At 41.8% G+C, this 27,322-nt stretch overlaps 1 protein-coding gene across 1 annotated transcript in view; it reads left to right on the forward strand.

The window, feature by feature from the left end:
* Positions 1-851: 851 nt before the first annotated feature.
* PPP1R21 (protein phosphatase 1 regulatory subunit 21) overlaps positions 852-27,322 on the forward strand; it is a 65,376-nt gene continuing 38,905 nt past the window's right edge. Inside the window, exons 1-9 of the mRNA XM_077915322.1 lie at positions 852-1,001; positions 11,237-11,305; positions 13,826-13,972; positions 17,328-17,429; positions 18,549-18,713; positions 18,892-18,950; positions 19,929-20,023; positions 24,222-24,274; positions 24,770-24,919. Coding sequence (XP_077771448.1) covers positions 945-1,001; positions 11,237-11,305; positions 13,826-13,972; positions 17,328-17,429; positions 18,549-18,713; positions 18,892-18,950; positions 19,929-20,023; positions 24,222-24,274; positions 24,770-24,919 — 897 coding nt within the window. The 5' untranslated portion in view covers positions 852-944. The remainder of the gene's footprint in view (positions 1,002-11,236; positions 11,306-13,825; positions 13,973-17,327; positions 17,430-18,548; positions 18,714-18,891; positions 18,951-19,928; positions 20,024-24,221; positions 24,275-24,769; positions 24,920-27,322) is intronic.

Below are 27,322 nucleotides of genomic sequence, written 5' to 3' on the forward strand. Positions count from 1 at the left end.
TATTTGTTCTCATCCACCCTATCTGCATGCGTGGCAGGAGTCATTTCCTTTTTTTTAAAAATTTTTAAAAAATTTTTAAATTTATTTATTTATTTATTTAGTCCTTTCCTAACGGCTTTTGACTCAATCCACTGAAGAAGGCCCCGCTGTGGTGTGTGTCTGGGGGCAGGGGGTGTGGATGGAGCGGGCGGAGATGGACACAAAGGAGCTTGAATGTCAAAACCTAAGGCAACGGTTTGCAGGGTCTGGCGCAGGGGACGGTGGCAGCAGCGAGCGTTATAAACCTGGGGGAGGTCCGAGTTTACAATGCAGGGCCTGTCTGGTGCTCCCACATCGCGATAACGAGACAGAGGAAGATAATGGTCTCTCTCCCCGTGAACGTTCTGAAGCTCTAACCATCCAACGCCACACGGTTGCCATGGGAACCAGCAGGGGGAGGCGGAGAGACGAGCCGCCAGAATTCCTGCTGCGCTCCGAAGGTTTCTCCTTCCGGTCCTCGGCTCTTCGCAACCACCGCCCCTCTCCTCGGTTCCCCCACCCCCCGCCCCTCCTGTGGGCTCTCATCACGCTCTCCCTTTCTTGACTCCCTCCTTCCCCATCCTACGTCGCCATCTTGGGCCATGCGTCAAGATGGCGCCCCCGGCGGCAGCGGCAGAGCCGCGGCGCTCCAGCGAGGCTGCGCACGCACGTGCTGCGGCGCCGGCGCCGGGGGCGGGGCGGTGACGTCCAGACGCAGCCCCGCCCCCGGCGGTGGCTCCGCCCCCGGCCCCACTCCGCCTTCCTCCCGCCGGGCGAACCCGGAAGTGGAGGAGGAGGAGGCGCGGCGGTGGTGGCCGAGCGGGCAGGCGCTGGCGGAGCCCAACCCGGGCGCGTGTCTGGGGCTGGGGGCGGGGGGCGGGGCTCGGCGGCCCGGGCAGCCGGGCCCGGACGGGGCGGGGGAGGCCATGGCCTCGGCAGAGTTGCAGGGGAAGTACCAGAAGCTGGCTCAGGAGTACTCGAAGGTACCCATCGTGGGCGGGGAGTAGGGGGTCCCCGGCCCTGCGGCCTCGGGGTGCCGTGCAAGCTGCTTGTCGGGACGCAGGGGAACGGCGATGGGGGTCCGCGAGCGTGCCGCTCCCCTCTGCCTTCTCCGTCCACCATTACCGTGCCTCCACCTGCAGCTCCCAGGAGATGGGGCCGGGCCGCGTCTGGGTCCCTGTGCGTTTCTGCGGGAAGGAGCAGGAGTTCGGTTCCTCCCTCTCGCTCAAGTAGCGGGCTCGGGACGGGGGTGTCCGAGCCCTGGATCCTGCCTCTGGTGCTGGTCGGGAGGGGAAGGGAAGGGTGAGGACCAGCCCCTCCCCTGCTGCTTCCTCAGTATTCCTAACCCAGTGATGAGAAAGACCGAGCTTTCTTCCTTCTCCCTGGATGAGATGAGATAAAGAGGCTTACGTGTCCCCAGTCTATTTGGGAGGGCAGGGAGAGCCATTCGTGTGCACGGTTTCGCTGGGGCTGGGTGGTTTCGGGTGCGCTCAGTGCGCTGGCAGGGGCTCGTCTGGAGATGCTCCTGGAAGGCTGAGTGCTAGGGCTGTGTCCTTTTCTCGCTCTTCTTCCTCGGCCACCTGGATTGGGGCAGAACACCCAGGTGTTCAGTACATGGTGAATTAGGCAAAATAGGGACCTGCCCCTTTGCCGTATTTGTGGCATCCGCCTTTAAATGATGGAACCCTTCCCTTGGAAAAGGGCGGTGCTGCTTCTGAGGGGTTGCTGCCTTAAGAATATTCTAATGAAGTTCTAAAAGAATCTCGCATCTTCAGGAATTGGTTCAGCAATCCTCACGGGGGCCTTGCGAAGACTTAGCCCCCCTCCCCCCTTTTTACAATTTGGAGAAACAGACGCACATCCCCCCCCCCCGCCCCCGGGTTTCACTTAACACACATTCAGCAAGGTGAAATGAACTGTTGTTTGAAACATAAAACCTTTGCCTAAACATACACACCTAAGAGGTCCTTTCACCATCAAAAGGGAGCCTTTTGAGATACTATACTTACTCCCCCGGTGCTGCTATTGGCAAAACTTTTTGCATTTACATTTCAAATTGTGCCTGTAGCACAACCGTCAGTGATGGCAAGTTTTCAGCCTTTGAACAAATATTTTCTGGCTTGAAGGGTCAGAATTTGTTTGGAACAAATCCATATGATGGAGGAGGGTTGGTGGAGAATGGCAATACCCAGAGTCGGCTCTACTATTTTCGGTGAAAATGTTGTATGGTATAAAGTAAGGGGACTGATTTTCTTCTTCAGAGTGTAAACAATCTCAGAAGGCAATTCTGGATGGCCAAAGAGAGCTCTAAAAATGTTTTAACCGGTGGACTGCATTGCTGAAATAATTATATTGCCTTCCAAAAGTATTAAAAACCTTGAAAGGTTTTATTTTTGGGGTATATATGCTTTTTCTTTCAACAGACCTTTATGACGTGCCTCCTGTGAACGGTGCCAGGGTCGATGGAGTGAGGCGGAGTTCCAGTTTAAGGAGAATCTTTTAATAGAATGTTCAGACATTGTACATAATCATGATACAGTATGACAAGTGTTAGGTCAGTGAGAGCCCGGAAGAGGTGGAGGGTAAGAGTAGAGAAGTTACTCAGTCTGGGAAATAGGGAAGTGGGAGGGTTGGTAGCATCCCGGGCAAAGAGAACAGGTCTTGTTTGCAGACGTGAAAAGCACGTTAAGGTGAGAGTGGTGAAATCTGGTTTGGACCTGATCATCACAAATGGTTGTGGATGTCAAATAAGTCTCAACTTTCTGTTTTGAATAATAGATGTCAAAGGTTTTTAAGCAGGATAATGACATTACTTTTAGGAGGGGAACTGGTAACTATGTGGAGGATGGATTGAAATAGGGAAAGACTGGTGAAAAGAAGACCAGACTGTGGGCTGTTGGAATAGTTTTGGGGAGTGTAATACAGGGCTAAATCAGATTAGTGACTGTTAAGATGGAGAGGAGGGCCTAGATTTAGGACTTATGGTTAAAGTACATTTTTACTTACCTCTTATTTTTCAATTTATTTTTAAAGATTTCATTTATGGGAGAGAGTGAGAGAGCAAGAGCTGGGCGGCAGGGAGGAGGGAGAGGGAGAGGGAGAAGCAGACTCCCTACTGAAAGGGAGCCCAATGTGGGGCTTGATCCCAGGACCGCAGGATCATGACCAGAACTGAAGGCAGATACTTAACCAACTGAGCCACCCAGGCGCCCTGGCCCTAGTTACCTCTTTTTTGAGTGCCCGCTTTGTATGTAGCAGTAAACTTATGAAATATATGGTATATGAGGCACTCATCCTTGTGTCTTACTCATCCTGTGGGATGAGGTGAGTGAGGGGAGACTGAAGAGTTGACCCTGCAGTTCTGAGATGAAGAGACATACTGCCACTGATAGATCCCACTGTCAGGAAGGTGAGCCAATTTAGAGCAAAGGGGTATAGTAAAGGTTAGATGCAATTATAGAATTTTAAGGTTGGGAGGCACATTAAAATTATCTTGTTCACATAGTAGCTTGAGGTGTTGTTGGGGTAACTACTAAAAATTTCTAGTGGAGATGGACTGGCTAAAAGTCAGGACAAAGGCTAGAGCTTTTGGAAGAATGCCTGTAAAGACAAGTAGTTGAACTTCAAGAGTTAATCAGGGTGGAACACTTTAGGTAGACTCTTTGGGGAACACCTGTGGGAAGGGTATGAAGAAAGGAGGAGATGCTAAGTAGATTGTAGGCGGTCTGCCAGACTGGAGGTTATTTATCTCTGAGATTGGGCTAGATCATTTTTCATCCTTTTAATTACAATTGGATGGAAATTTCAGAACATAAGAGAACAGAGATTGGTCAAAAGATTTCGTGTGCTTTTTCTTCTCTGTCAATTCTAGTGCCAAGCAATTTGTAGATAAGATCTATGCTACCTTTAGCCTTGAGCCTTGAGGAAGGGGCACTGTACCTTTGCATTACCTTCCCTGGTGCAGAAATTATGGACTAATGTTGAAATCCAGCTAGGCGTTTTTCCTTATTTAGCATACAAAGACCCAAGATTTCCTCATCAACAGTAGAAGGAGGCTGCATATAAAGACAGCAACAAGCATGATCTCTAAACCAAAGACATTTGCAGGATTTCCTTGTTCTGATATAATGCAGAGCTCAGCCTGTTTTCCAGGGAGCCCATTTTTTGCTTAAGAACTGCGGTCATAATATTCTTTCTTCCCGAGAAGGAAAAAAAAAGGTCTGAGGAGCTCCCATTTAATTTAAGAGACTGAAAGTTTAGTTAGATGAAAGATGGACCATGAGAGGTCAAAGCAGATGACAATTTCTGAGGCATACATACTGCTAAAATGTAAAATGTTTTGGAAAGGCCAGTAAAAGGAGAGGTTAAGACCTTAGTAGTTTGGGCAATTAGGAGATCATTGGAGGCTTTTGAAACTTCAGGTTTAATCAAGTTCTCGGGGAGGAGAAAAGTGTATGCAGTTGGTTTTCAGAAGTTTATGAAGTTAATTGATAAGTGGTGCATACTACTTCTTTGAGATGTGAGGGAAACCAGTCGAGACTTCAGTTACTGCACCATAGATTAAGAATCAAAAGATTGTTTCTTATATGGTGTCTCTTCAACAGCCTGGTCTGGTTCTTATGGTCTGGTATATCTCATAGGGAGGAGAGGCTGAGGGCACTGAGTCCTGGCCCTATTTGGTTTCCTAGCTTGGTTTCTTTGCATGAGTTACTGCACCCCTGCCTGGCATCATGTTATGTGTGTAAGCATGTTTCAAGTTCTAACTGTTTTCTCAATGTTTGTGTTACTCTGGGTCAATGGTTCTCAAAGTGTGGCCCCTGGGTCAGCATCATCAGCATCTGGGAATGAGTTAGAAATATAAATTCTTAGTCCACCTGGGACTTACTGAATCTGAAACTGGTGTTCAGACCCAGCGATCTGTTGTGTAACACACCTCTGTAATGATTTAGATGCACACCAAAATTTGAGAACCATTGCTCAAGGTCTGGTATCAGCATATTAACTTTGGCTCAGGTAATCTTTTTAAAGCTCTTTTTCAGGCAGTAAAAGCTAGTGGGAAAGTCAGACATCCAGTGTTTCTCTTAACAGTTACTTTGCAATTGATGCTTCTTATAGTTATGAAGGAGGTTGCCTTTGGGAGCTTTTCAGATTTATGCTCTTAGGAGATAGCTATTCATATTGGTGAAGGGGCAGTTTAGATATGCTATGTTTGCTTTTTAGATAGTGGAGCTTGGTGGAACCTGGTTAATTGCCCCTTCCTGTATGAGAAATTGACTTAGAAGCTGAATTAAAAATGAGTATCATTTGGATTAAAATCTAGTATCAGCCTTTTTTTTTTCCCTCAAATGCATAGGGTTTGTTACTAAAGTTTGATTGGAAAACAGCATTGTGTTCAGTGTTATCCAATGAAACTTTCCATGAGAATGAAAATGTTCTGTATCTATGCTGTCCGGTAGGGTAACCACTAGCTGTGTGATACTATTGAGCACTTCCAATATGGCCAGGGCAACTAGGGAACAGAATGTTAGATTTAATATAAATTTAAATAGGCACATGATAGCTTTTGGCTACCTTGTTAGAAAGTGCTAGCTTAGTCCCTAGACCAGTGCATCACAGACACAAAATGTCCCTTTGACTCCCCTGAAACTTGATTGAACATAGATTCTGGTTCAGTAGGTCTGAGGTGGGGCCTGAGAGTCTGCTCCCACGTGATGCTGTTGCAGCTGTACACAGACTACACTTTGAATAGTTAGGCCTTAGAAAAGCCAAGGGTGTCCTACTCTTCCTCTTTAATCCAGCTACTCTACTCATCCAGTCACTAGTGAGGCAGCTAGATTGCAGGGGTTGGAGGTAGGGTGTTGTCCTAATGAGTTTCCCTGCTTAGGAGCTGGAGCAGGAGAAAGGGCTTCCATTTGAGGTCTGAGAGAAGAAGGTTTTTTTCCTGCCTCAGAGACAGAGTAACTCCAGCCACTACTACCTGGTACTGCAGAGCCTATAGGTATTTCTCCAAATGGTTTGAACAATGTGGTCCTATTGGACACGAAGAATCCCCAAAGCCCTGAGCCTAAATTGCTAAATAAAGACCACTCTGCAGACTGCTCTACATAACTCTGATTCTGAAATAGTCAGGCTTATCACACAGCTCTTTCTCTAGGGACAGAGAGAGAGTGGTGGTAAGTCAACTATGATTTCTCCAGCCACTTTGACAATCCATGATAGGATAACTGGCCCAAGATTAGGGATTTACTACCTTCAGTCACAAACTGTGAGGAAAGAGAGATGAATCACATATACACATTTCCTCACCTAATCCCCAACGATTTTCTATGTTAGAACCACTCTTACCTATTTCCTATAATGGACATTTTGGCATTTTATAAATTTTACGACCCCAAAAAACAAACTATTAAACATATAAGCTTGTCTTCATTACAAAGTAGTGTGTGCAACATACAACCCCAAGCCCATCCCTAAGCCTCACCCAAACCCTGATTTGAAGCTTTAAAATACTGAAGTCATCTTCAGACCCCAGCTTCAGAATCTCTGGCCTGGATGATCTCTAAAATTCCTTCCTGGGAAAACCACTTGGTCTTTCTCTCTACCTACTTGCTTGTTCCTCCCCCTGGGAGGCGATAAACTACCTGTACCCTCTCTAGTGCCAGGTGGTGGTGGCTGGAGTTATTCTGTTACTGAGGTAGGAAACATCGGGAAGAGGTCAGAGAGGAACTGTTAGAGTGATGAAGCTTTATAGTTGTATAATGCATTACCTTCAAACGCCTCTTATATACAGTATTTAATTTGGTTAACTAAAAATTTATTGAGTGCCTTCTCTATCCATGGCTTTGATCTTTCACTATAGGCAGGAGATACAGGGAAGTAGGCTGTAGTCTTTACCATGAGCTGCAGTTTAATTGGCAGATGGGAGGTGAGTACAGAAGTCAAACCTAAATTAGTAAATGTAAAATCTACTACTCTAAAAAGTAAAGTTAAAGCAGAATGGTTTAATAAGAGATGTCTTTTTACCAGCTAAGAACAGAGGGGCAAGCCCCCTGCGGACCATACTGGGTGGTTAGGAAACACTTATTGACAAAATAGGTCCAGGTGTAGGAAGTAAGTTCCATGAAGAACATCTGGGATTGGCTGGTCAAAATGAGAAAGGCCTGTGCTTTTGAAAGAAAGGTAATGCCGATCAGAAGATTACTAGACTATGAAAAAGGACGTTTAAAAAGGTAAGGGTTTCAGAGTTGGGATGCAGAGGTGCTGTTCCTCTGCTGGATGGAACAGAAGAGCTTGGTGGACAGCTGCTTGAAAGTAGGCTATCATTTTCGGGAGAGTTTGACCCATTGGAGACTTCAGGGCAGGTGTTTCCTGGTTACGCCCACATGCATTCATTGGAGCCTCTGTTTGTATCTCCTGGAGGCATTAGTGAGCATCTGGTGATCTTGTACCTATTTCTAAAAGAGTAAGACAGTGTCCCATTTGCTTCCCCACTGTGGTGAAATGCTGGTGAGGAGAAAGATGGATTCTAAAAGACCAGACTGACCATTTGACAAGCTTTTGGTTCACTAATGCACAACTGTGTCCGTAGTGATGTTGAAATGCAGGAAAACTCCAGATGCTGTGAAGTGTAATTAACAGGGCAGTGGTATGTGCTGAGCTTATGATTGTCATCCTTTTTTTAAAAAGATTTATTTATTTATTTATGAGAGAGAGAGAGAGAGAGAGAGAGGCAGAGAGGCAGAGACACAGGCAGAGGGAGAAGCAGGCTCCATGCCGGGAGCCCCACGCAGGACTCGATCCTGGGACTCGATCCTGGGACTCCAGGATTGTGCCCTGGGCCAAAGGCAGGCGCCAAACCGCTGAGCCACCCAGGGATCCCCTGTCATCCTTTTCTACCTTAATAAATAGTAGGTAGTTAGGTAGGTCTTTCTAAAGGGGCTGCATTTTCTGCCAAGCAGTTTTATTGAAACCATGTTTTTGCTTAGAAAACAGTATTATCCAAAGGAATATCCAGATCATTTTCTGCCAAGCAGTTTTATTGAAACCATATTGTTGTTTAGACAACAATATTTTCCAAAGGAATATCCAAATCATTTTCTGTTGTAATCAGATTAAAATCTATACAGCAGTAATTTCAGAATTTTGTCTTGTGAGCTGCCTGGCTGGATCGGTCAGTGAACCGTGGAACTCTTGATCTTGGCTTGGGGTTGTGAGTTTGAGCCCCATGTCGGGTATAGAGATTACTTAAAAATAAAATCTTTAAGAAAGTTTTGTTTTGCTTTTTTAAATTTTAATTTATTTTATTTTTTATTATTTATTCATGAGAGAGAGAGAGAGAGAGAGAGAGGCAGAGACACAGGCAGAGGGAGAAGCAGGCTCCATGCAGGGAGCCCGACATGGTACTCGATCCCAGGTCCCCAGGATCACACCCTGGGCTGAAGGTGGTGCTAAACGACTGAGCCACCCGGGCTGCCTCTGTTTTGCTTTTTAACAAAGTATACTGTTCAGTTTGCTTTAAGTAGCTTTTAAATGTTTCTTAGAAATGAAAGTCGAGGTTCTTTTTTTTAAATTGTCACGGTTCTGGTCCTATAGAAGACCATCAGTTCAGCAAATTTCAGGCTTCATCCCTAGGTCTGGAAACAGTCATTAGGATCTTCTAAATATCCCAGAAAGAATATGTGTAAGAGACCATAGGTGAAAGTTAGGGCAGGGGCATGAAATGAAACCTAAAGCCCGACGTCATATTGCTGTCTTCTGGCTATGTGGGTTTGAAAATATTTATTGAATTCTGTTACCTAATGTAGCACATTATCCATGAGTATGTTGATCCTGCTCCAAAAGAAAATACCACGTGATGGAAATCAGTATTAAAAAGTGGTACTTCTTTTTTCTGAACTTGTAGAGCAGAGGTGTTCAAACTTTTTCTGGAAAGAGACTATGAGTAAATATTTCAGGCTTAGGACTGTACGTTTTCTCTTGCAACTACTTGTCTCTATAATTGTAGCTCAAAAGCAACCGTAGACAATGCGGAAAGGAGTGTGGTTCTGTTCTAGTACAACTTTAAATTACTGGGGGTGCCTAGGTGGTACTGACTTGGTTTTTGCTCAGGTCAGGTTGTGATCCCAGGGTTGTGAGATCAAGCCCCATGAGGGCTCCATGCTCAGCATAGTGTCTGCTTGAGACTATTCCTCTCCCTCTGCCCCTCCCCTCCTTGCACACACTCCCTCAAGTAAATAAATCTTTAAGCAATTTTTTTAAAAATTAGGTAGCAGGCCAGTATGGCCCATGGACCTTAGTTTGCAACCCTTGCTGCAGGGAATTTAAATAGTAGTAAGTACTTCTAGTTATCTTGTATTGTCCCTTTTAAATTGTAAGCTCTTTGTCAAACCACTTCCTTCACTTCTCCTTCTCCTTTATATGATTTAGCACAATGCCTTATACCAGGCAAGCTATAATGTTATCTGTTATCCCTTTGATTCTAGTCTAAGAGAACTGTTACCATTCTTGAGGCATTTTAAGATTTAGAAAGTGCTTTGACATAGGTTTCTTATCTGGTTCTCACAACAATGTCAGAAGAAGGAAGATAGGGTACATGGGTGAATACATATAGACCTTATAACTGAGGCTCAGAACAGTTAAGTGAATTTTTCAAGTTTAAATTGTCTACTAAATGGCAGAGCAAGATTTGGGTCTTCCTTCTGTTGTGGTAGTGAGCTGTATCTTTAACTTTCTAAAAATAGAAAAAGCTCATCTTTTTAATCTGTCTTTTGATCAGACTGTTGAATATCCTGCAGTATTCCTGCTTTTCTTCTTAGATTTTTAGCTAAATTTTCTATTGAATTTCACATACTTAATTTAAGGTTAGTATTTAAGTATTCCTATTCTTTTGGCACAGAGGGAGGGTCATTTCTGTTCTTGGGAGACAGATCGGAGTTATGCAGAGTTAGAAGTAGATTCTTTTAAGCTCACCGATAAAAACATTCCATTTGTTCAGTTTCTAAGAGAAGAACCTGGTGTTTCATGGTCTTTGTACTAAATCTTCAGGATATGAGTCTGTACATCTTTCACTTTGGCTTCATAGGATTTGTGTGTTTATACTTACATGGTCTGTGTTAACCTTGCTGAGAACTTTCCTCTCCCTACAGAAGTGGATTTTATCTTTTGAAACCCTTGCAAGTGATAGATGAATATATATATACATATGTAAAATTCATTTAGCTGTATAATTCTTGATTTGTATGCCTTATTTAAAATAAGGTTATATCTCAATTAAAAAGAAATAAGCCCGTGTCCTACCTCTTCAAAGACTTCCCCAACCTCCCCAGCCTATGTCTTTTCTCATTTATACATAGCTTTAGAAAATAGTAACCAATGTTGTCTAATGGCATTATGACTCCGTCAAATCTGTTGAGGTCTGAATCTCAGGATTGCCACTTAACTTTCCTATACCTCACTCCGTTTCCTCATCTGTAAAATGGACACAATTTCAGTACCTACTTTGTAGGGTTGTGAAGATTAATGAGGCAGTACAAGGAAAGCACCTAGGACAGTGCCTGGTATAGGATGAGCCTTCAAATGTTAGCTGCTATTGCCAGCTTCTGGATTTAGTCTGTTTCTTAGTTACTTGAGCACACTGCCTTAGCTGATGCCTTATTGCAAGTCTATCATTCCTGAGGCTATTGTGGGGGATGACAGTGTCCTGCTGGGTATGTTCAATGCCCTACACTTTGATTCTTTGTAGAGTTCTTCTTTCATAATTAGTCCAATTATATATGTACTTTACAAATGGATGTGTGCCAGAGTTTCAAGGAAAATGGCATACACGATACCCTATTATTTATTATATTAGTTTTCTATTCATTTTAACATTACTTTATTGTATTTAGTATTAGTATATTGTATTAGTTTTTGTTTAAAGGGGAGACTTGGTTTTATAGAAAGAACCATGTACCATATGGAAGTCAAGAGACCTGGACTATAGTGTCAGTTTTGCTGCTGATTATTATTATGTCATTGGGCAGCTCAGCCTCTGTGCTAATCTGAAAAATGGCAGAATGATGATATCTCTATCCTTTTCCATGCTAATATTTTTATTCTCGTATATATGTGAGAAGGTAGTTCCTCAGTGTAATCATTCCTGTGAAATAATGGTAAGTGATTTCCTTGCTACAATGATTGCTTTATATTAAAAATTAATTATTGCTTCCTCTGTTTTCAGCTTCGAGCCCAGAATCAGGTCCTGAAAAAAGGTGTTGTGGATGAACAGGCGAATTCTGCTGCTTTAAAGGTATGAAACAATGTATTTGTATTGTGATAATTAAGTTAGTGTTTGGTGATACTCAAAGCAAGGAATTCAGCTGGCTTTCTGTTTTAAAGTCCCAACTATGACACTGAATCACTAGGGATAGGAGAAGGTAGTATAGTCTTTTGTGTTTAACTTTGTTTCTTGCTTAGGTATGAATGTGATGCACCTTGATTTCCTTAGCTAAAAATTACAAAAAGGAATTATTTGACTCTATCTCCTGTTTCTCTTAGATCTCAGACTCTCTTTAGCGAAATTCATCTGGATTAATGGAGCTACTTCCCTGTCTTCATCACTAGACAGCACTCTGAGGGAGTCTATGTCATGTTCATATGTCCAGCATTCAGCAGATGGTTGTCCCCTAATGAATGGATTTGAAAGGGTGAATCATTTAGTCATTAAGATTACTTTTGGGTTGAGCTATTTAATAGTAATAACCTGTGTAAATCAGGTTACTCTATTTGAATGATGCATCTTACCATCAGCATCTTTGTTAACAGAGGGAGAAATACGACAGGAGATGAAGAAATTTGTTTCTACCTCATTCTGGTAGGCATGTCATAAGTACTGCTTAGTGATATTTTTACTTGGCTAAAGTAATTCTAGGATATAGATTTCTTCTTGGCCTGTTTCCGTTAAATATACCATCTGTCATTCCTCACTCTTTCCCTTGCTCCCTGTTTAGACAAAAGGGATTAGGATTCCCTTTACTCTTATCTCTTTCTGGAATAGTCCCTAACCAGTGATCTTTCTAGGGTGATTCCACTCAGGTAACCCAGAAATACGTCCTTTCATTTAGCTAGTGTTGGACCTTTACCTAGAGAACTCTGACTTGAGAGTGCCCCCAAAGCAGGTGCTGTAGTATGGACTCAGGGCTGAGGTGGCTCAAAACACTGTTCCCATACGTTCGAAGCTTTCTGCGCCCAAGTATGAAAAATAAGCTTACTTATAGTCAGGATTTGTTAGTCAAGTTATTATCTTGCCTAAATCATTGAAGAAATCATCATTATCTCTCTTAATGATATTTAAAAGCTATTAGTGGAAAAGGTATTTCCTAGTGTGTCTTAGTCGCCCACTCTGGCATATTACAGTGTTCTGTGGCTGGTTGCATTTGACTAACTCTACGATGGTGGCCTTGGTGATGGTGGGGACATTGTTGATGGTGACAGCAGGTTCTAGTTATTGAGCTCTTACTGTGTGTCAGACACTGTGCCAAGCACGTTACGTCCACTCTGTCAGTTGTCTTCACACAAGTCTGTGAGAGCAGATAACATTATCATCCTCTCCATAGCAGGAACTAGAGTTTACAGAGAGATTGAGATAGCAGTCTTCTGAAATTAATGATTGGTTAATGGAGTTGGAGCATTAGTCAGCTGGTGATTAATTCTAAGGATGTAAAGAAATTACTCTTTGTTTTACCATTCATTGCAGTGGTCATTACAATTCTAGTAAGAATGGTAATTGGCTGGTTTACTTGATGGGAAGATTGGGATGTCTTCTGGTAGAACAGACCTTTCATATATTGGTCTTGCCTCTTCAATAAGTTGTTGGAGACAGCATTCGTTGATTTGGATTTCTTTAATTTGAAATACATGATAATTTGGATGTGGGCTGGGTCTGTATTTACCATCAGACTCCCAAGTATTATTACTAAAAAACAATAGAAAAGAAAAATGTTTCTCTACTTAATGGGAACATTATTCTATCCTTCTGGTTGCTCTCAACATGCTGGTAATGTCAGTAGATTGTAGACATCACTGTGTTAGGATACTATTGCTTTTTATCTTTGACAAATCAGGATAGTTTATTTTATTTATTTATTTTTTAAAGATTTTATTTATTTATTCATCGGAGACACACACAGAGAGGCAGAGACACAGGCAGAGAGAGAGAGAAGCAGGTTCCCTGCAGGGAACCTGATGTGGGACTCGATCCCAGCACCCTGGAGATCATGACCTGAGCCAAAGGCAGACAGACGCCACGAGCCACCCAGGTTCCCCAAATCGGGATAGTTTAAAGTAAAATTAAGTGTAGAGGAAGGATTTCATTTTGACTAAGATACAGGGAGGATTTATTGAAAAAAAATGAGCGCAAATAAATTGCTTCCCATTCTTGCTGAAGAGCATCAGCAGTGAGTAGGAGGTTCTCTTTCCCAGTTCAGGTTTATAAAATTGTGGCCTCGGGCATTGTGCCTCCTCACTGCCAGACCCCTATACATAACAACATTATGTATAGAGTTGTAGATACTTTAAGTTGATGACTGACTGTTACTTCAGTATATTTCCTTTTTAAATTTTATTTTTAAATGTACTGGTTTGGCCCCCCAAAATGATTTTGTCACAAAACAGAGCTAAAAACATGGGAACTGGCATGATAAACATACAACGTGAATTTCCTAAAGCAAGAAGTTTGATAATATTTTAGTGAAACAGAAATAATTTCTTTTCACTATTTGAAACCTGAAGGCTAAATTATAAGGAATGATCTGTTTCCACTTTGATGTAGGAACAACTGAAAATGAAGGATCAGTCATTGAGAAAGCTCCAACAGGAAATGGACAGTTTGACATTTCGAAATCTGCAGCTTGCCAAGAGGGTAGAACTACTTCAAGATGAATTGGCTCTAAGTGAACCCCGAGGCAAGAAAAACAAGGTAGGTCAAAATAAAAGCAAGTTAATGAGGCCTTCTCTGCTAGGTACAGACATCTACAGGCCATCTGGGTTTTAACAGAACACCTCCCCTCCAGATTCCCTAATGTTCTGTTATTATGCCTGGATATTGGGTCAAGGAAGCAGACACTTACTATTAATATATGTAGTGATATTAGAGACTTTTTTTAAAAAAAGATTTTTAAAAATTTATTTGAGAGAGAGAGATAGAGACAGAGACAGAGATAGCAAGCAGGGAGGAGAGAGAGAAGCTGAGTGGGGAGCCCCAGACACAGGCTCGATCCCAGGACCTTGTGTTCATGACCTGAGCCAAAGGCAGATGCCCAACCAACTGAGCCACCCAGGGGCCGTAATAGAGGCATCTTTTTTTTTAAGATTTTATTTATTTATTCATGAGAGACAGACAGGCAGAGGGAGAAGCAGGCTCCATGCAGGGAGCCTGATGTGGGACTTGATCCCAGGACTCCAGGGTCATGCTCTGGGCCAAAGGCAGGTGCTAAACTGCTGAGCCACCCAGGGATCCAAGTAGAGACATTTTTATACAAAAGTGAGCTTTATTTTTTTAAAAAAGATTTTATTTATTTATTAATGAGAGACACACACACAGAGAGAGGGGCAGAGACATAGGCAGAGGGAAAAGCAGGCTCCCTGTGGGGAGCCTGATGTGGGACTCAATCCCAGGACCCTGGGATCACAACCTGAGCCCAAGGCAGGGCCTCAACCACTGAGCCACCCAGGTGCCCTGAAAATGAGTTTTAAATAATTTGTTAGGAGCAAATGTGCACATATTGGATTTAGTGTCTTAGAAAAGTGAAAGGAATATCTCATACTGGTTGAAATTACTGGTATCTTTCAATTATCCTAAGTTGCCATTAACTCAAGGTAGGGCAAATAAAATGAGAAACAGTGTTGAAGCATAACAGCTCATGTGAAGTAGCAATTGAAATACTCATTCCTTAGAGTTGTTGTAAGTTTGCTGCAAGTATTTCTTAGTTTTTATTTTTATGAGCCCCATTTACTATTCTTGTCTGGTCATGTAAAAATAAACTTTTTCCATCATAGTTTTTGTAGTGAGACATGATTCTCATTCCCTAAGATGGATGATCTGGTACTTTTGAAAATTCTGTGATTAAGAAGTTGCATTTTTTTTTAAGGGTAGGGGCTAGTGATTGAATCCTTATATCTTGTATGTATATAGAGCAGCAACCAACAAATGTGTGGACTGAGGCAATCAAAGTAGAAGGGTAGGAGGAAGAAGGCATATAATAACTCTGAAGTAGCATGGTGTGGAGGGAAGAGTGAAGGCTTTGGAGTTAAGCCCAGGCTTGAATTCTTTGCCATTTTAGCTTTGCAACATCAGTTTCTTCATCAGCAACATGGGGATGATTCTCTGAGTTTGTTGAGTATTAAATGGGATCCTGTAAAGGTGGCTAGGACTGTATGTGCCATATGTTGGGCAGCTGACATAATCGTATGTTAGTACCTTTCCATATACATGTTCCCTACATGAAAGAGTACTCTAGAGTGGTAACAGAGAGGGCAAAAACAGGTATGTATTAGAAGCACTTGAGAAATTTTGTCAAAATACATGTGCTCTTGAAATTCTGAGAGACCTTTGAGGAACGAATAGCCATATGTACTTCAAACAGACTCCCCAGGTTAATGAGATCCTCCCCCAATGCTGTTTCTGCAGAGGCTTGGGTATAAAACTTCTGAGTTAATGTTAATTAAAGTTTTCCAAATTTGGAAGCGCCAATGACCCAGAATGCCCAGAATATGTCATTTGGTAGTATTCCTTGTGCAGCTGTTGTATCCCAAACATGATGGATATTTAATTTTATTTATTTGTTTGTTTGTTTATTATTTTTAAAGATTTGTTTATTTGAGGGAGAGAACATGCAAGCAGGGAAGGGGCAGAGAGAGGGGGAGAGAGAGAATTTTGAGCAGACTCCATGCTGGTGCCTGACCTGGGGCTCGATCTCATGAACAAAGATCATGACCTGAACTGAAATCAAGAGTTGACTGCTTAACCGATTGAGACCCTCAGGTGCCTCTGTTTGTTTTGTTTTTAACATAGCTATTCCATTTTCAAAGGGCTTTCTACTCATTGGTTCCCATTGGATCAGTAAGTAATTTCATTTTAAGTGAAGAGTGAGGGCACAGGAAAGGCAGAGAAGGCTGGTGAGTGATGTCTGTACACAGTTTCATTGTTAGGCCCTCTCTGGAATAGTCTCAGCTGTTGTAGTCCACGAAAACAAATGGTCATTATTGCTTGCTTAAATTGTGCTATTCTTCTATGCAGAAAAAGTTAATATTGGTAAAAAAAAAGAAAAGGAAGGTATTTCTCATGATTGTGAGCTTTTTCCTTCTGTTTATTTACAGTAGCCTTATTTTAATGGTTATATATGTTTTTAAACATTAGAGATTTATGTAAACTTTTGTAAGAATTTATTGTTGTGAATGCTAGTTATTACAAATTCTTAAAGGAGTTTAGTAACTCAGAGTCAAACTGTCATTTCCCAAACCAAAAGATCAATGTAAATTAAAAAAAGTTTTTTTTTTAAGAATTTAAATTCAGGGCAGCCCCGGTGGCTTAGCGGTTTAGTGCCGCCTTCAGCCCGGGGTGTGATCCTGGAGACCCGGGATCGAGTCCGGCGTCAGGCTCCGTGCATGGAGCCTGCTTCTCCCTCTGCCTGTATCTCTGTCTCTCTCTCTTTCTCTCTCTCATTCGCTGTGTCTCTAATAAATAAATAAATAAATCTTAAAAAAAAAAAAAGAATTTAAATTCAATTAATTAACATATAATGTATTATTGGTTTCAGAAGTAGAGGTCAGTGATTCATGAGTCTTCTGTAATATGCAATGCTCATGACATTATGTGCCCTACTTAATGTCCATCACCCAGTTACCCCAACCCCCCACCTTCCTCCCTTCTAGTAACCCTCAATTTGTTTCCTATGATTAAGAGTGAGTCTCTTATGGTTTGTCTTCCTCTCTGATGGAAATGATATTTTTTAGCATATTTTCATGGCCCGTGTTCTGTGCCTGCTGTGTTTTCCAGTAGTACTACTCCTAAATTTATCCGCAAAAAATAGTGAGCCTTATCTGTTGTTTATTCACTCTCTCTCCCTGTTAAGCTTTCCTGCTCATTCCAATATTTGCAGTTCCTACTTATGTCAAATAGGAAAAGGTAAATGATGGATTATATACTTCTTACAGGATTGAGAACGGTGCACACTAGAAGAGACAAGCTACTAAGGTGATAGAGAATCTGTGTACCTTAGGATGTTTCTCTAAAGGATGAAAGTTATGTGGACATAACTTATTCTTTCCATCAGAAAAGTGGAGAATCTTCTTCTCAGTTGAGTCAAGAGCAGAAGAGTGTCTTTGATGAAGATCTGCAAAAGAAGATAGAAGAAAATGAACGGTTGCATATACAAGTGAGAAAACTTTCTGTTTTTCCAATGAATTAAAAATGGGTCATATGATCTGGAATGTGGAAAAACCAATGCAGAATAGAGTGTTTTTATGTCTTCTGTGGTTGTTAGGTATATATGTCACTGTCACTGGCTCATTACTTAAATCTCATTCATATCTTAATTTGGATGTGTGTTTTGAAGTATTACATTTATTTAGAGGACGGCAGTATAACTTTGAAAACAGTACAGAAATATACTAGGCACTGTTCATTTTATCTAGAAAATGATTAGATGGACCATTTAGTTGGGGGCTTATCATTAAGTAGTGTTTGTTTTTTAAATTATTGCTGTTTAGTTGGTTTGTATTTGTTCACCAGTTAGTCTATAAGGTCTGTTTGGGTATACACAATGTCGGTTTGTATGCCTTCCCTCAGGGCAGAGTCTCACTCATGGCAGGAGCTCAAATATTTATGGAATGTTGAATAATACGTGTTTGCCTTCAAACATTCAGCATAGTTAAGAGTCATAGTGTTATGTCTCCAGCTGTGCTTCCTGAATTTTTTGTGAAATGGTGAGCATAGCCAAATGATGGAAACTAAATATGCACTAATACTGTCTTTTTGCAAATGTTAAAAAAATAAGCTTTTGACCTCAGTGCATTTTGTATTAAGCATTCATAATTCTTAATTAGCAATGGATTCTTACTAAGGAAAAGAGCTTTACCTGTTTTAGGGATAACTTCTATTTGAATTTTGATTTTTTTAATTGTGGAAGTTAGTGTAGCAAAAAAGTTATACCCTGGTCAGTTGAATCCCCTGTGTGCCGGAAGTTGTTTTAAAGAAATCCTTGAGATGGAGAGGAAGGAGTTATCGACTTGGACATTGATCTCCTGTGTTCATATCTCATTTCTGCATTTGGCAAGTTGAAGCTTTGGTTTCCCCATGTGTAAAGGAGGGATGGCAGTAGCACTACCTCTGACATACTGGGAGGATTTGGTGAGATATGCCCATGCAGATTTTGCCTAGTGAGCACATGGAACCATGTGGAAATTGCTCAATGAATAGTCACGGCTGTTGTTTTTCTTTCCATTTGTATATATTTAGATATTGTGAGGAGAGAAAAATAATCTTTTCTCTGCAGTTTTTTGAAGCTGATGAGCAGCACAAGCATGTGGAAGCGGAGCTGAGGAGTCGGCTGGCCACCCTGGAGATGGAGGCGGCCCAGCACCAAGCCGTGGTCGATGGCTTGACGCGGAAGTACATGGAAACTATCGAGAAACTGCAGAATGACAAGGCCAAACTAGAAGTAAGCCCCACTGATGGTGAGAGCATGTTGAGAGATGGTCAAGGCTCTTGTAAATCTTCTGTGCACTTTGTGGAATGCAAAGTTAGTCATTCAAGGGGAGGCTGTTGCCTGCAGTATCTCCTAAGTGTGCCCTCATTATAGCTTGAGCCATCTGCTTTTTTTTCCTTCTAATATTCAGGTAAAATCTCAGACTCTAGAAAAGGAGGCCAAGGAATGTCGGCTTCGAACAGAAGAATGGTATGTGGAAACGTGAATTCCAAGGGGCCCTGAAGTAAGAATCAGAAGACCTGAGTTTTGGTTTAGCAACTTCTATCTCTTAATCTTTTCACATTTGAAGTGAGCAAGGAGCAGGCCATCTCAGTTCTGTTATCTCTGAGGATAACACTCTTTGTCAAGTGGCTTGTGCATTAGTCATCAGCCTGCAGATGCTTGTGGCTGTGGCAGCTGGCGGTCTGGGGCTCCTGTACTGAGAACTGGTCGCTTTCTGATTCAGGCTACCCTGAAGAGAGAGTTTTCTGAGAGTTCCAGGCAGGAAAACTGACTCTTTTTCACTGTGCCAATGTTTTAATGGTACATTTTGAATAAAATGGAGACAGTGGGATCTAATTTGGAGATACCTAAATCTTAAAATTCAAATATGATGAATTGATGGGTAGTAACTCCAGCATTTATTTGATAAATGACATAACACTTTAGATTTCAATAGAATCAGTCACGTGAATTTCTTCAGTTTAGTTGCATTGGTCAAATTACATGTGTGGTTTAGATGTATGCTCATGCTCATAATTGAATCAAAAATAGAAAAACTATCAGATTTTGAGCTCAAGGGGGGAAAAATCTGATACAGTACTTAAAAAAAAACTTCATTGTAATACTTGAACTAACATTTATGTGCCGGAAAGAGAAAATTTGTGGTTTTGAAACTGCTCTAAGGTTACTTTGCACTTGGGGAAATAAACTGATAAGATTGTATTAGATACTGGGACTGTGATAAATTCTGACAGTCTTAACATCATTCAATAGAAGTCTCAGGGGCTTTGGAATCAAGGATTAGTATTTTTCTTCATCATTGAATAATTATCTACCACCACGAGTATCCTGGTGTCAGGCATGATTCTCTGAAAGCTTGATACCAGGTGTTATGGTAGCAAGGAAGTGAGGATCCGCTGTCTGATTGATGATCATGTGGTTTTGTGTTTTTTTTTTTCCTTTCAGTCAATTACAGTTAAAGAATCTTCATGAAGATTTGTCAGGTAGATTAGAGGAATCCTTATCAATCATCACGGAAAAAGTACCTTTTAATGATACAAGTAGGTATTACGTACACTTTTCCATTATTTGCACCTTTGAACCTCTCTCTGTGGTCACAAACTAGTTTTAAAAATTTTTAATATATTTGGCAAAAAACTTCATTGGCTCAACAGAGGGTAGCTTTCTTTTTATTTTTTGATCAGCTGTGGTCTTCATATTTCATAGGGATACTGACTCCTAACTCAGCCTTCTTGAAAAAAGTTCAAATCCATGTTTTTTTAATTTTTTTATTTTTTTTATTGCATGTATTTAGCATATCCCTGGGTGAAAACCAACCTGAACATAAAGTACTTGAAAATTTGTGTAAGAGAAGCTGTTCATGGTGGGAGGAGTGAGGGAAGGGTAGTGGGAGTGGATCTTCTCATTCTGGTATCTCTAGCACTTTTGGTGATCCTCACTGATAGTTACGGAGCTGACTTGAGTAAATCCTGCTTCCTATTCATCTTGAATAGGAATGGTCTGGCAATTTATATAACCAAGAGCAAGAAAACAAACTTAAAAGAAATCAACTTACATGTGTAATAGGTGCCAATTTTGTAATGTTTAAGGAAAAATTAAATCATAACCTTGAAAAAGAATATATTTTATTTAATTGCTTGAAATTTTGAAGCTTATATTCAAATAAGTACAGATTCCCTTTTTTATAGTCACATGATTAAACTTTTTTACTTCCCCTAAATTTTTCTCCCCGAAGACCTAAGAAAAGAGGAAAGAAAAGACACCAGAGAAAAACAGTTTGATCTAACACTGAAATCAGCATATGTCATTATTATATCAAAGCCTAAGTTCCTCTGAAAATAACACCTGTTTCTAGTTTCTACATTAATGTAAATAGCACTAGCGTACTTTGATCTGCTAGACTTGAAATCTTGGCATTTCATTTTCCCTTTAATCTTTGTATCAATTAGTCATCAGGTCCTAATAATTTCCTTCTGGATCTCTTTTGGATTTCTCTCTCCTCTTCCAGTACTAGTTGTCACCGTGCTTTAGATCCTTATCATGTCAATGTAGGTTACTTTTAGTTCCGCAATATTTAGGAGATCATTGTTGAGTGCTCAGATGGATAGGGAGTACAAGGGGCATAAACATTTCTAAGACTTGGGCAGCCCTGGTGGCTCAGCAGTTTAGCGCCGTCTTCAGCCCAGGGTGTGATCCTGGAGACCCAGGATCGAGTCCCACATCAGGCTCTCTCTGCATGGAACCTGCTTCTTCCTCTGCCTGTGTTCTGCCTCTCTCTTTCTCTCAATCTCTCTCTCTTTCTCTTTCTCTCTGTGTGTCTCTAATAAATAAATAAAATCTTAAAAAAAAATTTCTAAGACAAAAATCTCTGCCTTAAAAGAAGCAGAGAGGGAATGTATAGAAATGCCCTCTCCAGAAGGGGAGAGATAATGTATAGAAATGTCTAAAATATAAGCTAACCTGTTCAATAAAGAGACTGTTGGGGTTTCAGAGGAAGGACAGATTACTGCTGGCAGGGTTGTTTGGGGAAGTCTTTTGGAAGAAGCGTGCTTTGAGCTGGGCTTGGATATGTGAGTTGGTTTTATTGGGCAGAGATGCAGGAGAACAAACCAGGGAATTAAGTGGAGTGTGGTACGTGGGACAAAAGGTGCTGTCATGGTCTGATGAGCAGTAATGAGTTAAAGTGTGACAGGAGGCTAGAGTGGGTGGGGTAGGCAAGTTCTGAAAGGGTAGATGGGGCTAGACCCTAGAGTTGTGGGCCAGGGAGTTGGGACTCAATTCACAAGGTGATAGGCATGTTGAAGCCTTTGGTCCAGGTAATGTCACGATGAGATCTGTGCACTCACAGAGCTAGTCTGGCAAGGGTGTAGACTGAATGGGGAAAGGGGGCCAAGACTGTTGTGATGCTAGTCGTGGTGTGTACTTCTGGAGGCTGGAGCCTGAGTTGTCAGGGAGATGAATGCAGGCCGGAAGGGAACTGGAGGAGGCAGTGTGGGGGAAAGATGTGGTGCCGTTGACAGAAATCAAAGAGGCACACAACGGGCAGGTTTATAGAAAAGATGATGAGGTTAACTTTGTTGTTTAATATTCTGACTGATGGATCAGTATAAATTTATCTATTGGGGTGTGTGTGTGTGTGTGTGTGTGTGTGTGTGTTTAAGATTTTATTTATTTTAAGATTTTATTTATTTGTGCACAGAAGTGCACAAGTGAGGGGAAGGGCAGAGGGAGAAGCAGACTGTCCTTGAGAAGGGAGCCTGATGTGGAGCTGATCCCAGGACCCTGAGATTATGACCTGAGCTAAGGCAGATGCCCAATTGACTGAGCCCCCCAGGGCTTGGTATATGCATTTCTAAGTAAAAGCCTGGAGAGAGACTGGAGTTGACTCTGTTGGGATGAATGGGCATTGAGAGTGGTGGAAATGTGGGGAGAGGCCCACACTAAATGCAGAGAGGCCCACACAATGTCCTTGGAGAGTTTTCCCTCACAGTGGTCAGGAAGAAGAAGGGCTGAGGTGGTGGAGGTGGTGAGGAGCTGGGGAAATGAGATGACATGAAAGCGGGGGACAGGAGTGTTCAGCCTGGTGGTGCTGGGCAGTTCTAGCATTGCTATGGGGAGCTCAGAAAGGGTGATGTGACAGTAAAGGCAGCTGCTTTGGTGACTTTGAGAGGAGTGTTTCCATATGGGGTGGAGGTGGTTGGTAGATGGCTAGCAGGAGGGTTAGAGGTGAATGGGTGCTGAGCAACAGTCATAGACATGCTGTTCTTTGAGTAGCTGGAATGAAGATGGGGAAGGTTAGGAGCTCAGCATTCTAGCAGAATAAAAAAAATGGTGGTGTTGTGCAGGAGATGGGAGAGGGCAGAGGATTCAGTATGATAAAAGTAAAGGGGAGGAAGTCACTGTGGAGACAGACTTTTAAAAGCTACAATAAATGCTTTTTTTGAAGGTACCTGTGAAGATGTAGTGGGGAGGAGGGTGTGGTTGATGGATTAGGCCCTGACCGGCCAGAAGGAGCTACTGCTGGGGACCCAGCAGGAAGATTAGCTAAGGACCAGATATGTGAAGCCAGGGACTATGAGGTGGATGGTAGGAAACATAAGAACCCCTTGGGCTTTGGCCTTTGTCTTCCTGCCATTGTAGTGGGAGGCCACCCCATCCCAGGGCAGGGGAGGAGAGGAAGAAAGGTGTCTGGGGCTTAAAATGGAAAAGGTGTGGAGCAGATGCCTTGGGAAGGGGTATAGCAATGAAGTTATGGATTGTGGAAGCCGTGAAGGCCCCTTAAGTTTGGTAAATTAGGTTGTCATGGACCCTGATCTCTTTTTGTGCAGCAAGAGCATTGTTGGAAACAATGGACCAGGCTGGGAAGGCAAACAAGCAAGGCCCACAGAGGACCGAGAGGAAAGTAGATGAACTGTGGATGGGAGACCAGGCCCTTGGTAGAAATGTGGTTATAAGAGAGAACTGGCTGAGAGAAGCATGGGGACTTTCTGAGTCAGATTTTGGCACCAGGTCTTTCTGACTGAGGACTAGGTGGAGGAGGGACAGTTTGAGTGGCTGGAGTGGTATGCAGAGAGGAGCAGAGATGAAGGAGGGGACTAAAGCCTGAGCCTGGGTGTTGGGAAGCTATCCGAGGTTGGGGACAAAGTCTAGGTTAGAGAGAAGGACGGTGGGAAAATGAGGAAGCCAACCCAGAAGAGTTAGGATTGAGTTGTTGGGATCAGCAGTAACAGGCAGTGGTAGACTGTCAAGTAGTGTAGTGTTGTGAACACGGTGGTATTTCTGGATGACTGGTGTGGCAGCTGTGTGCATGGGTATTTTAGAATGGAGCATGACTGAACGTAGCAAAACGTCATGGGCCTTTCTAGGTTATCTTGAAAGGCCTCAGGTTTTTGAAATGATTTCTTCGAAACAGAAGCTCAGGGTTTGTTTATCCTAAAGTTAAAAAAAGTGAGGGGCTCCTGGCCGGCTCAGTGGAGCAAGCGACTCTTGCTCTCTGGGCTGTGAGTTCAAGCCCCACGTTGGGCATGGAGCCTACTTAAAAAAAGAAAAAAAAGTATTACTTTATCTGAGAAACAACTGATTCTATATAAATTCCATTATTATACTGTGATTGTGGCTTTGATCATTTAAAATTCTTAGTTAAAGCTGATTTTGCCACAGAGAATTCATTGTATTTTAGGTATGCTGTTTTTCCATAAACGTAAAATGACTTATTGTGCATCTATTTTTGTTTTATAGAATATAGTCAGTATAACGCTTTGAACGTTCCACTTCACAATAGGAGACATCAGGTAATGATAATGTTTTGATTTTCAGTGATATGTATGTCAAACTTTTAAGAAACAAGAATTTATTGTTTGGGCCTCTGTTTAGTACACTAACCCATTGTGTTTAACTTTTGCTTTACTTTCTCATACATTTTTAAAAAATTGTGTAAGTTGCTACTTTCTGAATTTAAAAGTAATATAGATTTTTGCTCTCATCTGATAACATTGGAACTGAATTACAGGATGCACTTATTTTATGAGCCATTCCTTTTCTGCTAGATTGGTGGACCTTGCACTTACACAGTCTAGATTGAATAGAGGAGGTCTAGTTGCCAAAACTGGTGGCTTTCTAATTTACTTAGATGGGAATATTAAAATCCAAGTGGAAGCAAATGAATTTAAATTCGAGATTAATTATACTGGAATTTAAATGTTTTCTCTAAAAGCAGACTTATACTAAATAAAGTTGCTTGAGAATAGTAATTAGATAGTTAACTTTATGTACTTTTCATTTAAAAGCTGAAGATGCGGGACATTGCCGGGCAGGCCCTGGCTTTTGTTCAAGATCTTGTGACTGCTCTTCTGAATTTTCACACCTATACAGAACAGAGGATTCAGATTTTTCCTATTGATTCTGCCATTGACACTATATCTCCGTTGAATCAGAAGGTAAATTTAACTCAGGATACCTTTTCTTTGCCCTGAAAAAGTAGGAAGACATGTTATTTCTTTTCAGACCACTGCGCATCAGCCAAAGGGCTGTGGAGTAATGGAAGAAAACTATAATTCACAGTCTTTAACCTTAAGATAAAATGTGGCAAACATGGAGATTCTTAAGAAATTAAATACTGGGGAAGTGTGGGTGATAAGGCCAGTAAGTGTTGTAAGGTCATCAAGGAGGGAAGATTGCTATTGGTGGAAGTGTCTGGGAAAGGTTGTCTAGGGATTTGAACAGGCTTCAAAACACGAGCAAGATTTGAGTAAGAGGAGAGAAATAGAACAGGTGTGTTTTCCTCCAGAAGAGAGCAAGACAGGAGCAAAGTCCCCGAGTAGGAAAGCATAAGGGAATGTGTGTGGGGGGTGGGGAGGGAGCAGGATGCAAACTGTTTTGGCAAGAGTGTGAAGTCTTCTCGAAGTAGAGGAATGAGAGGTCAGGTTGCAAAGACAAAAACATGGCTCCAGACTCTGGAAGGTCCCTGGGGTCAGGCTAAGGCCCAGACTTACGCTTTGTATGTAGGATTGGGGCCTTTTGTAGTTTTTTGACTTGGCTGTGATATAATGAAAAGTGCCATTTTATTTTTGGAAAAATCAGTTTGCCGGCCTTTTTCTCTCTCCCTATTTGTACTTACTGTGTAACTTTCATCACTGGGTATGTTTAAAAGCAAAAAAGTGTATGTGGGTATAGTTGACCTTTCCTGCTGGGGTATGGAGTGGGAGTGAAACTGCTTCTCTGGTTGAGCTTTGGAGCATTTTCAGGGTGTGTGACGTTTAAATAAGGAATAAGGAGAGGGTTGACTGTCATTCCCTTCAGTCCATGTGCTTTTTTGGGGCCTGGCAAATTTCTCTCCTTTCTTTCCTTTTTTCTCCCTAGCTAGTTCTAAAAAAGGATTTAAAGTAGCTTGCAAGACCACATTTAACTGAAAAGGAAAAAATAAATAGTGTATTAATTCTGTATTACTGTGTAATAAATTACACCAAAATTTAGTAGTTTAAAACAGCAAACATTTATTATCTCAGACCATTTCTGTGGGTCAAGAATTCAGGAGAAAAGTAGCTGGGGGGCTTCTGCTTCATGATCTCTCATAAAGTTTCAGTCAAGAGTCAGCTGAGGCCGAATTCATCTAAAGACTTGACTAGGGTGGAGCATCTGCTTCCCAGGGGGTGCATTCACGTGGCTGGTGAGTTAGTGCTGGTTGTTGGCTGGAAGCCTTGGTTTCTCATGGAGGTTTCTCACCTCTCCATAGGACTGCTTGAGTGTCCTCAAGACATAGCAATTAACCTCCCCTAGAATGAGTGGTCCAAGAGAGGGCAGAGTAGAAGCCGCAGTGCCTGTTATAACTTATCCCGGGTACTGAGTACCATCACTACTACCATATTGTATTGGTCACACAGACCAGCCTTGAAACAGTATGCAAGAGTACTACAGAAAGCCATAAAAGCTGAGACAGGGATCATTGGGGCTATCTCAAAGGCTGGCCCCCACAGGGAGGAAATTGAGGGATCTTACTATAGATATGTACTCGAAGTGCATCATAATGTGGCTTTCTGAAATGAATCTGCCACTCTTCCTACTTAGCTGATTCTTCTTTCCAGCTTGCTTTCTGTGTATCATGCAGTGTTTCCAGGTTTTTTTTTTTTTTAAGATTTTATTTATTTATTCGTGAGAGACACACAGAAAGGCAGAGACACAAGCAGAGGGAGAAGCAGACTCCATGCAGGGAGCCCAACGTGGGACTCAATCCTGGGTCTCCAGGATCATACCCTGGGCCGAAGGCGGCACTAAACCGCTGAGCCACCGGGGCTGCCCTGTTTCCAGGGTTTGAATAGTGTTTATGTCCATGTATCCTGTAAGTACCAATTAGTATAGCCCAAGCTGGACTCTGGAGTCAAACTAAGGGGGTCCCAGGCACTTTCTGTGTCCCCTTGGGGCAATTTATTTAGCCTCTCTGTGCTTCAGTGTCCTAATATTTAAAATGGAGGATAGGGTACATACTTCACAGGTACATATGTTTAAGTTTGAGGATTAAGTAGATAATATATGTGAAGTACTGAGAATAGTGCCTGGCACGTAGTAAGCACTCAGTAAAGGTTAATTCCGATAATTGTTATACCTTACACATAGGAGGCCCTTGGGAGGGGCTTGATTTTCATCAGTTTTGATCTGACTTCATGAATCTATTGACGTTCATAAACAGTTAAACTTTGGGCCTTTAATTTCACTGTGGGAAAAAGCTTTCAGATGATTTGGGTTGGGAAACAGTATTGCAGCATTTTAATGTAAAAGTTATATTTTATTTTATACTTCCTGTAGTATCAAAAAATATATTTGTCCCTTTTTTGGAATTTTTTTTA

The sequence above is a fragment of the Canis aureus genome, chromosome 11 (assembly GCF_053574225.1).
Source record: "Canis aureus isolate CA01 chromosome 11, VMU_Caureus_v.1.0, whole genome shotgun sequence".
Classification (NCBI taxonomy): domain Eukaryota; kingdom Metazoa; phylum Chordata; class Mammalia; order Carnivora; family Canidae; genus Canis; species Canis aureus.